Source organism: Schistocerca serialis, chromosome 4 (genome assembly GCF_023864345.2).
Source record: "Schistocerca serialis cubense isolate TAMUIC-IGC-003099 chromosome 4, iqSchSeri2.2, whole genome shotgun sequence".
Lineage (NCBI taxonomy): Eukaryota > Metazoa > Arthropoda > Insecta > Orthoptera > Acrididae > Schistocerca > Schistocerca serialis.
The window spans coordinates 65,293,302-65,305,408 of record NC_064641.1 but is presented as its reverse complement, the minus strand read 5'-3'; the positions used below and the strand labels follow the sequence as shown (position 1 = coordinate 65,305,408).

Genomic DNA, 12,107 nt, shown 5'->3' with positions numbered 1-12,107 from the left:
ATGAACAATTTGTAACACTGAATACTGCTTAAGCACTCATCACTATAGGCTTCCTGCATCATTTGGAATGTCTTTGTAAAGGTTTTCCTGAGTTTCATGCACAATTTAAAGCAGACGTGTTACTCCTCTAACTCTGCCATCTCGAAATTCAGACTGTGTGAACAACATTCTGCTCAATACAGCACTGAACAATAACTAACAGACACACAACAATGAAACTTCTAGCAATTACATTTTAAACACAGGCATATCCAGGGATGCCAACCAAATTCCGCTCCAACACACCGTTGGCGAGAAATTACGAATGTTGCAGAATTTTTTGAACAGACCTCATATGGTACTGGTATTGCATCTGGGTCTTCCACAAGGATATGACCCTGGACAGTTGAGACTTAAAGCTGTATTATGTGGCTAGGGGAATACCACATATGTAGAGGTGGGAAAGATAGTGAGAAAAAGGCATCACCACAGCCCTTTCATGTGCCAACAAGTTGCACACCAGCACAATCTTTTTTAATCCCCTACCACACTGTTCCCACCTCCGCTCATCCTACATTTCCTTCGCGTTCTCACACATATCCAAGGGAACACTGCTAGACCATGCCCAGACAGGCTGCTGTGCCAGAACCAGAAGACAACAGTAATGCTCTCTCTCTCTCTCTCTCTCTCTCTCTCTCTCTCTCTCTCTCTCTCTCTCTCTCTCTTTTAACAGTTTTCTCAACTGAACTTTCCATTTGATATGATGGCTCTATTCAAAAGTTTAACATTTGGTCATCCTTTCAGTGTGCCTGTGTGTTTGTAACTTACTGACCTGTTTCATGTAGCTCCTAAGTCTCATCAAATTTCTTGTTTTGCTTTACTTCTTCTTGATGATTATTAGTAACTTTGACCCATTATCAAATGATTCTACACAGTGTTTATAATTAAACCTTCATTACTTGAGACAGTGTAGACAGAAAGCTATTTACCTTATGGGTACCAAACCTTATCGGAACAATGTTCACACTATGCATCACAGGAATTGCATTGTAAGCAGTTTTAGAATCATGACTTGCTGTTAGGCATCAGCACTGATACCTCAACTTAAGCTTGAAACAGAAGCATCAGATTGCGGTACAGTTAGAGACAGTCAACATGGGTCTGGACACGATGAGCATAACTTTACTCATAAAGCTGTTTCTATCAAAACAAAGCAATAGCGCTGCTGCTGTTTGTAAGTATTGACGCAATTAAGGAATACAGAGAGGTTCTCTTTTCATACCAGGGCTGAAGAACATGATTCGGAAGTTCAGATTAACTGGTGATTTGGTGACTGCTCCTGGGAGCGGCCGACAGCCAATTGTGCTGCAAATTGTTGAAGGAGATACTGTTGCCATGGCTGAGAATGCTGGACAAAATGTGCAATTTCCAAACAATGCATGAGCTGTGTCATGAGAGCTGAACATTGCATGGTCAACTGTTCAAAAAGAGCTGTGAACAATAGTAAAATGGTATCTCTAGGGTGGCTCTACACTGTTGTGGATGTAGACGGTCATCATCTTGAGCATCATTTGTATCCTGGAACGTAAATATAGTACACAGTTAACAGATGTTACCCTGTCATGTTGGAATTAAAATGAGTTTCTTTCAATGGTTTATTCATTATTTCTCTTCTACATGTCTTTATAAATGTTTCCACAAAGTTCCATTGACCTACGATCATTTGTTTCTCATTTAGCCCCTCTAAAATAGCAAAATTTTAATTATAACCACCCTCTGCTCAACCTAGATGATACTAACTTTTACTTTTTTTCATATTTCTTGTTCATAAGCACTTTAGACAATCTACTTGGTTGTCATGAACTATTTCAATTTGATATCACAGGTCAGTAAGCTACATACGCTGTTATTAGCTTATGGAACATTAAGAATTGACATCACAAATAAAAAGCTGTTTTGAATAAAACTTTACATATTTACTCCTGGATGCAGACTGACTGATACTGAACATTACATTATGATTACCATATACTGAATGACTAACAACATAGTGACTGTGCTAGTTGAAGACAACTGACATAGAAATTTCCTTATCTACTACCTGGTTTTGCCTGCCGTGGCTTATTGTGCGACATTTAGTTATAGGCACACCAATTACAGAAGTAACAATATATTGAATTACATTCTGGATATGAACATAAAAGACAGAAAATGTAAAGGAAACAAAGATGCAATTGGCAGTGACATAAATTTTGTTTAGCTAAAGGCTGTGTCCTTTTATATTGGTATAAATGAAACTATTTTATGAGAGGGAAGTTTTAACATGCAATGAGATTTCCAAAGCCCACTAAGAAGTTGCTGCAAAGTTACATTTTACAATTTGGATATTTCATAAACTAACATGTTATTTTAAGAATCAGAAAAATTGGGGCTACAAAACTATAACAGTAGATTTGAGAAACAATCGCATTTTAAGAATGGAACATTCTGGAATATGATCCATTTGAATATGAATAACTTTTGAAATATTACAGTTTTGGAGAAACTAAAACATTTTTTTGAAAGAGAAGAATAAGAACTTTCAATTAAGATATGTCAATGCTACAACAGAGAATTATTAGCATGGTAGAAATTTGATGTGCACACAGTTTACAGGTATTATAAATTTATGACATTTCTTTACATAAAGTATTTCAATGTGGACCATTTATGCAACTGCCACGAATAATCGATAAATTATGTTATGAATAATAAAGTTCAGTATCAATGTATCAATAAGAAAGTAGTTATTTTATGTAATTATGGTATATGCATAATGAATTAAAAAAGATCAGAAAAAGAAAAAAAAAATATATGGATATCAGGACTGGTGTAAGAACAAGTAGGAGAATCCCACCATGCTCTGTTGCAGATGCTCAGTGGCTTTTCTATTTTATGAGCAACGATCTACTTTCATACAGATAATTATATCCCATACTTGATTTTTCTTTAAATGTAAAGTAATAATCAGCTGAATAACATAACTACATGATATGAAGATCATGAAGTCATAAACCTGGAACTTTTATTTTTAAAGCCCTATTGGCTGTTTATAAATCAACTTTTCTGTTGACTGATATGTTAAGTTATGTAAGTTTTAAGCATTCACTTTAATTTACATATACTTCACGCAGTACACTGTTTCATATTGGTGCCCTTATTTATTTCATTAGTTACTTAAGGTACTTTTTTGTCATTATTTTCTCTGTGAAGAATTCACATTGCATAAAGCAAAGATGTGCATCACTCAAAGCAAGAAAATTAAATGCTACCTCAGTTTTCTGTCTTCCTCAGTACCTTGAATTCTCAACTGGCTAAATTTGTTACTCAAAATTAAATGCTAGCTCCTTTTAGTGTCTTCCTCAGCACCTTGAATTCTCCAACTGGCTGAACTCTTTATTATCATTATCATTATTATTATTATTATTATTATTATTATTGTTGTTGTTGTTATTAGCTGCAGACATAATAGCAGTAGTAGTAGTGGTAGTAGTGGTAGAGGTAGAGGTAATAGTAATAGTAATAGTAGTAGTAGTAGTAGTCATAGGAGGAGGAGGAATCGAAGTTTCAATGCAATTTATGCTCAAAACAGTTGAACATCTACTAGATTTCTTCATAAGCATCTCCTGTTTGTCCAGTTGACGAAGCTTGCAGATATACATCATCAATACAAAAGAAACAAGACTGCTCAGATTATTACTGAACTATTTGTTCATTGCATTAGGGTCTAACTGATTCATTAACTTGTATTATGGCCTTTTAGTGGAAAATGGCATGCAGGAAGAAAATAACAAATGATATTGCAAATTTGTGTATCAATTATGTTCAGTGGTAGTCATCTTCAAACTAGCACCCTTTTCAGTCCTAAAATTTTCCTTCCAATGCCCAAAACATATCTGCACCATGTGTTCCATGAAACTATGAAGGAGCTTTCCAGGGGAACACAAGAAAATGTATGTAATCATTTTCTCATCAGCTCCTGATGAGCTGTCCAGTTTTGATGAAAACTGTAATAGTAAAGAGCACAGTTTGAAATCAAAAAGCATTTGTGCATTAATGTCAGAACAAATAGGTCTTTAGTAATGCAGCAGTTTCATTTCCTCCCCATCTTATTTTTCTTCTTCTTCATAAGGCTGGTAGATTAATGAACATACTGAACAAAATTGTTTATTCTCTGTGTCTAGTTGTTCTCTTTTGATTATTCAGCCATCACACAACTTCATATATAAGTTCACTCAGTTTTTTTTATAAAAAGTGAAATATAAACCTGTGATAGCACATTAATGGGATGGGCATATATATATTCAGTTCTAGTAGAGAGAATCGTAGAGACACGAATTTTTATCTCTTACAAACAGCCTACAACTCAGTAAATCTATAACTAATCCTCCTTTTACCTTCCTATTCTTGTGACAGAAGGGACATACACCTGCTACGAGCATACAGTGAAACACAGTCGCTCCGCATACACATGAGATTTAGAACCTGTAGTCCTTCTTATCCCAAATACAACAAGAGTAAACATCACTGTCTCAATATGGGTGTCCAACAGCAAAAGTAACAATAAAGTAACAAATAAATGGATGATTAAGAGGTCACTATCATACTTCGGTTTTAGCCTTACCAATATACATGTGACCTTCTCCAGCAGTCAAAACCTTTCCTTGTTCATCTCGTACTTCCATCAATGTTTCTGACAGAGGTTTGCCAAGAGGTACTGTCATTGCTTCTTCTGCATCAAGCTCAACACGCTGGAGGGATGCCCAACATGAAACCTCTGTGATGCCATACGCTGAGAAAACAGCAGGCCTATAAAGAGCGTATTAGTTCTTCACTGAATATTGCATGCTAAACAAATTTTGAACAAATAATTATACAGTGTTAAATTACTACATTTTACACTAATTAGCATGACTTAATTACTACAATTTTTGTTCTGAAATAGCATGCAAAAAGAGTCAAGCAACATACACTGATTGGCCAGGACATTACAACCACCGACCTACTATCGATATAAAATGGCCACGCAATAGCACGACTTTATGGATGTTCGAGGAGTGCTGTGATGAGTGTCTTCAGCATGTAGTGAAACCACATCCAGACATCAAGGGGTTGGGTAGCCTCCCCACACTACACAGTAGGACATCGTAGGTGGGGCAGTACGGTAAAACAGGATAGGCTGTGAACAGTGGCGGAACTAACATCAGACTTTAATGCTGGGCAGCATACAACTGTGCACTGAACACTCCTAATGATGGGCCTCTGCAGCTGATGAGCCATGTATGTGCCAATGTTAACACCACGACATCAGCAACTACCACTAAAATGGGCACGTGACCATCAGTACTGAACATTGGTGCAGTGGCAGAGCATTGCATGGTCTTATGAATACTGATATCTCCTTCATCATGCCAATGAGAGGATGCAAACCTGTCATCTTCCAGGGAACAGCTGCTTGACAGCTCAATTGCAAGATGGAGACAAGCTGGTGGTAGCTCCATTACGTCCTGGGAAACATTCACGTGGGCATCGATGGCTCCAGTGGAGCTCGTACAAGGCACCATCAGGGCCAAGGAGTATTGTACACTGGTTGCACGCCATATACACCTCTTCATGACGATCATTTTTCAAAAAGATAATGCTCCATGTCACAGGGCCAGAAATGTGATGGAGTGGTTCAAGGGACACAGTGGCGAGTTCCAATTCATGTGCTGGCCCCTCAACTCACCAGATCTGAACCCGGTTGAACATGGTGTCAGAGCTCATCACTCCCCCTCCCCGGAATTTATGGGAATTAGGTGACTTGCGTGTGTAGATGTGGCGTCAGCTTCCTGTAGTGACCTACCATGGCTTCATTGCTTCCATGCCACACTGCATTGTTGCTGTTTTATCCGTGCCAAATATGGTCATACTTGCTATTAGGTAGGTGGTCGTAATGTTCTGGCTCACAAAATGAACATGAAAGTGGAAACAGTGAAAGTCAAGATGATAATGAGGCTTATTGACTGTCATTCTTCCTACATGTCATTCACAAATGGAGCTGGAAAGGGAAGAAATGGCAATGGTGCACACAGTATCCTTTGCTACACATTATAAGGTACTTGTGGAGGAAGAAGGACAAAAAGCACCTTTTTTTCATATATGCACACTGCAAGTTACTTTAAATTGCAAAATACATTATTTTGGTGCAACACTGATGACAATAATTATTTTAGCTTTCATTGAAATGTACTCACTACCATTTTCACTTATAGATATGTGGGGTTTAGAGAGTCAAGGAACAACACTATAATAACAACCTATTAGTATGTGGGGTTTAGAGAGTCAAGGAACAACACTATAATAACAACCTATAAGCCAAATCATTTAAACCATAAGTGCACAGATAAGTGTACATCCAAATCTCACCAGCGCGTACAGGTAACAAATATAAAAAATTTAAGCCAATAAATTTTAACAGATTTGTGTCAACAGCAAATTTCTGAGAGAAGAGAGTATTGACCAGCCATTTTGTACAATATTAAAAACCAAGTGTCACACAAAATATGAAAATATCTACCTAAGTGACAGTCAGTACACCATAACACCTTACTAACTTGGAAGAGGACTCATAAAGTCAGGTGGTAAGATAAACTGAGCACTGCTTAATTTCTCTCACTTTTACCCTATGTCTTCCAACAAGGCATAACAGTCTCTGTAACCTATTCACTGAAAACTGTATTAATGACAAGTGACTGATAACTGAAATTATTACAGTAACATGTAATGGTAAAAATAGTATGAACTAATCAGTCGATTTGAAAGTGCTGACACCAATCATTAGAAAATAATCATTTCACTATTTCAAACAACCTGATTCATTTTTCTGAAAATAAATTAATTGGAAAGATAACTGCAATTAAAGTTCTAACTTATCCAAAATTACTTTTGCCATCTGAGTCAGCATACCTGTTAATTCCAGGATTTGAGTTTATAATTTTGTTGCCCTTATTTTTTAGAACCAGATACAATCCATCATTATTCAATAAATCAATTAATTAAAGAATTGACTAAATGAACATAATCCATACTCAAATCATAAATGGAATAGTAACTCTCACTGCTACATTTTCATGACCAAACTGTTGAACTGATTTTGATAAAATTTGGTACAGGGCTTGAAACCCAAGGAATAACAAAGCCTACTTAAAAAAAGGGTGAAAAAAATGGTTCAAATGGCTCTGAGCACTATGGGACTCAACTGCTGAGGTCATTAGTCCCCTAGAACTTAGAACTAGTTAAACCTAACTAACCTAAGGACATCACAAACATCCATGCCCGAGGCAGGATTCAAACCTGCGACCGTAGCGGTCTTGCGGTTCCAGACTGCAGCGCCTTTAACCGCACGGCCACTTCAAAAAGGGTGAAGTAGGAATGCTTATGACTTGGAATGTTTATAAATTATTCAGTGGCAGTGCAAATCCAATGTTTACTCATGCACATGGTTTCTGAAATTTTAAAAAGAATTACTATACCACCTGTTGAAGCTGGACAGTTTTTACAGAAAAATATCTGTGGAAATATGACAATGAAAACAATCAACATTTTACAAAATAATTTAATTTGATAGATAAAAAAATCTACTCACCATGCAGCACCAGAACACACACACAGAAGAAAGTTATGATTAGGCAAGCTTTTGGAGACAGTAGTTCCTTCTTCAGGCAGAAGGGTTGAAGAGGAAGGAAGAGGGGTGAAGGAAAAGGACTGGAGAGATCTAGGGAAAGGGATGGATTTTGGGAAAGTCACCCAGAACTACAGGTCAGGGGACACTTACCAGACAGGATGAGAAGGAAAAACTGCACAAGTTAATCAGAATGAAAAGCTAAGTGTATTGTATGTAACATAGATGGGAGAGGGACAGTGAAAAACCGATGGGTAAGTCAATGAAAGATGTATAAAACTAAAACGGAGTGAAGAAAAGATCAGTTACCACGAAGAAATGCTGAGACAGAAGAAATTAATGTAAATTAAGAGCAGGTGTGTGGCAAAAACCACGGATATGTTGTAGTGCAAGTTCCCACCTGAGGAGTTCTAAGAAACTGGTGTCTGGGGGAAGAATCCAGATGGCACTTGAGGTGAAACAGGTACTGAGACTGTCATGTTATAAAGCATGCTTTGCAACAGGATATTCCCTGTTGACAGCATACACTCTCTATGTCCATTTATCCTAATTGATAATTTGGTGGTTGCCATGCCAATGTAAAAGGCCGAACAGTGTATACATAACATCTGATACATGATGTGTCATTTCAAATGGTTCAAATGGCTCTGAGCACTATGGGACTTAACATCTGTGGTCAGCAGTCACCTAGAACTTAGAACTACTTAAACCTAACTAACCTAAGGACATCACACACATCCATGCCTGAGGCAGGATTCGAACCTGTGACCAGAGCAGTCACACGGTTCCAGACTGAAGGGCCTAGAACCGCACGGCCACACCGGCCGGCCGATGAGTCATTTCACAGATGGTTCTCCCTCTGATAGTATATGTTTTGTCAGTTACAGGGCTGATATAGGTGGTGGTAGGAAGGTGCAAAGGACAAGTCTTGTGGTGGGGATGGTCACAGTGGTAGGAGCCATAAGGTAGGGATATAGGTGCAGTAGGAGCATAAGGTCTGACAAGAATATTGGGGAGATTGGGAGAGTGACAAAAAGATCTTCTAGGTGTGGTGGGTAAAATCTCAGACAGAATGGATCTCTTTTCAGTGCAAGATTTTAGGAAGTCGTGCCCTGAGTGGCCGGGTGCTGTGCTCCAAAGTTGTTTTTTGGAGGGATCAGCAATACCAGGACTGGATGTGATGGCTCAGGAAAACTGCTTTTGAACTAGACTGGTGGGGTAATTAGGTCTAGTGAAGGCTCAGGTGTGAATGGTGGTGTATTGCTGTAAAGAATCTGCATCAGAACAAATACAGGGCTATTACAAATGATTGAAGCGATTTCATAAATTCACTGTAGCTCCATTCATTCACATATGGTCACGACACACTACAGATACGTAGAAAAACTCATAAAGTTTTGTTGAAGCCGCACTTCAGATTTCTGCCACCAGAGCGCTCGAGAGCGCAGTGAGACAAAATGGCGACAGGAGCTGAGAAAGCATATGCCGTGCTTGAAATGCACTCACATGAGTCAGTCATAACAGTGCAACGACACTTCAGGACGAAGTTCAACAAAGATCCACCAACTGCTAACTCCATTCGGCGATGGTATGTGCAGTATAAAGCTTCTGGATGCCTCACGGTTTAAAGTTTACGGCCCCTTTTTCTTCTGCAAAAAAAACGTTACAGGACACGTGTATCTGGACATGCTGGAAAATTGGCGCATGCCACAACTGGAGACCGACAGCGCCGACTTCATCTTTCAACAGGATGGTGCTCCACCGCACTTCCATCATGATGTTCGGCATTTCTTAAACAGGAGATTGGAAAACCGATGGATCGGTCGTGGTGGAGATCATGATCAGCAATTCATGTCATGGCCTCCACACTCTCCCGACTTAACCCCATGCGATTTCTTTTTGTGGGGTTATCTGAAAGATTCAGTGTTTAAACCTCCTCTACCAAGAGACGTGCAAGAACTGCGAGCTCGCATCAACGATGCTTTCGAACTCCTTGACGGGGACATGCTGCGCCGATTCAATCATTTGTAATAACCCTGTACGTTTGCCTCAAACGCCAAGGCTGTAAGGGAGAAAATGTTTGATGTGGAAAGGATGGCAAGTGTCAAAATGTAAGTACTGTTGTTTGTTAGTAGGTTTATTGTCGACAGAAGTGTGTAGAAGGCCTTGGGTGAGGATGAGAACAACATCACAGATAGTGGAATAGGATTTGGAATAGGACCATGTGAAATTTAATTGGGAGATGGTATTAAGAGATGCCAGGAATTTTAACAGGTCAGCCTCACCATGAGTCCATGTGACAAAGATGTCATCAATGTTTCTAAAACAAACAAGGGCCTGAAGGCTTATGGATCCCAGAAAAGCTGCCTCTAAGTGACCCTTGAAAAGGCTGGTTTAGAAAGGATCCATCCTGGCTCCCTTGGCTGTACCCCTGATTTGTTTGTATGTCTGCTTCTCAAAGATGAAGTAATTGTTGATAAGTACAAAGCTGGTTAAGGTGAACAAGAAGGATGTCATAGGTTTGGAACAAGGTGGATGCTGATTGAGGAAATGTTCAGCAGCAGTCTGATCACGTATGTGGAGGATGTTGGTAAAGAGGGGGACAAGCAGGGTGTGTAGTGAGAGTGGGACAGAAATGGATTTCAGACGATCTAGGAAATGGTTGGTATCTTTGACATAGGAGGGAAGTCTTTGTACTATGGGTTGCCGTTGTTGATCAACTAAGGCAGATATACTTTTGGTGGGTGCCTTGAAGCCAGCAACTGTAGGATGGCCAGTATGATTGTGTTTGTAGATCTTAGAAAGAAGGTCAAATGTGGGGATCCATGGTTTGGATGCGGTATAAAGTTCTATGGATTGAGGTGTTTGTCCTTGTGAGAGGCCTGAGGTTTTAAGGAGGGACTGCAAGTCAGCTTGAATCACAGCGATGGGATCTTGACAGCAGACACTGAATGTAGAGCTATCAGACAGCTGGCCTAGACCTTCTCTAACATACTCCTTTTGGTCAAGTACCACAGTGGTAGATCCTTTGTCTGCTGGGAGAATAATGATGGAGTCATCAGGTATTACGGAATGTACAACCTGAAGTTCTGCAGAGGACAAGTTAGGGTCATGTAGGGACCTGAGGAAGGGTTGCAAAGCAATGCTGGATGTGAGGAGTTCTTGGAAAGTTTGTAAGGAATGATTTTGAGGAAGTAGTGTGGATCAAGTTGATATTGTGACTGGAACTGTTCAAGGCAGGGTTCAATGTCAGAGTTGCTGTTGCAAGGGGTTTGGATTTGGTTTGCAAAGTGATATTTCCAGTTGAGATTACATGTGAAGGAAAGTTGGTCCTTCACCAAAGCAGCATGATAAAATGCAGGTTTAGGGCTGAAAGTAAGAGCCTTAGATAATACAGATAATTCAGGAGGGGAGAGTGGTTTAGACTAGAGGCTGAGGACACTGTACTGTTGTGACTGGTTCTTGTGATTATGGGTTATTCTTGGTCTGGAAGACAGTGGTGAAGGCTGCCGGATGTCAAAGAGGCTGGCCAAGCTCGGTTTGTAGGAGAGAAGTGGTGTTTGATGGTGTGGCTGTTTAGGGAGCTGCAGAGGGACAGGAAGGGAAACACCACTGTTCAGCTAAGAGAAGGTGGGGTAGCTAATTTTATCTTGAACTGCAAGTGAATATGGGAAATAAAGAATGGTTCCTGGTGGACAGTTTTGGTGCTGACTAATGAATTTGTAGGAGAGATAAATGAAAAAAAAATGTCACAAGGAGGAGGAGATATTGTGGAATATCTGACTGAACAAGTCACCTCATACCCTACAGAGTTCTTTCACTAATTGAAATTGTGAGGAGTGCCTTCATATAAATTGAGGTTAAAGGTTAGTGTTCTGGTCCTCTTAAGGAGAAATCTTGATGCGACCAGAGTGCATAACAGTGCACACTTACAAGTTACATATCTGGGCCAAAATACTGTTAGGGCTATCATAATCAGTGTCACAGCTAAAGGAGAAAGTGTTTTGATTTCACGAATCCTAATTATATCGAAAAATTTGCCATTTCAATTCTGAATAAAAACTGCTTTTGGAATGACCATAAATATAGTCCAATGGTAAAAACTCAAATATGCCAGTGTGCATTTAGTAAAATCACCTTTCTCTCATGGAAAATCTGTGTCATGCTCACCTGTATCCAGCTCCCACAAAATCTTTACGTCTTTGCAGAAGGAGGTGAGACTAAAAATGTTGTTTATACAACTCTACATCTACATGATTACTCTGCAATTCACATTTAAGTGCTTGGCAGAGGGTTCATCGAACCACAATCATACTATCTCTCTACCATTCCACTCCCGAACAGCGCGCAAGAGAAAAGAACACCTAAACCTTTCTGTTCGAGCTCTGATTTCTCTTATTTTATTTTGACGATCATTCCTACCTAT

The 12,107-nt window shown here is 39.3% G+C and overlaps 1 protein-coding gene across 1 annotated transcript in view; it reads right to left on the bottom strand.

Annotated features, from left to right (window-relative positions):
* The window catches only part of LOC126473852 (beta-alanine-activating enzyme), a 446,532-nt gene that overhangs the window by 388,058 nt on the left and 46,367 nt on the right, over positions 1-12,107 (bottom strand). Inside the window, exon 4 of the mRNA XM_050101181.1 lies at positions 4,643-4,827. Coding sequence (XP_049957138.1) covers positions 4,643-4,827 — 185 coding nt within the window. The remainder of the gene's footprint in view (positions 1-4,642; positions 4,828-12,107) is intronic.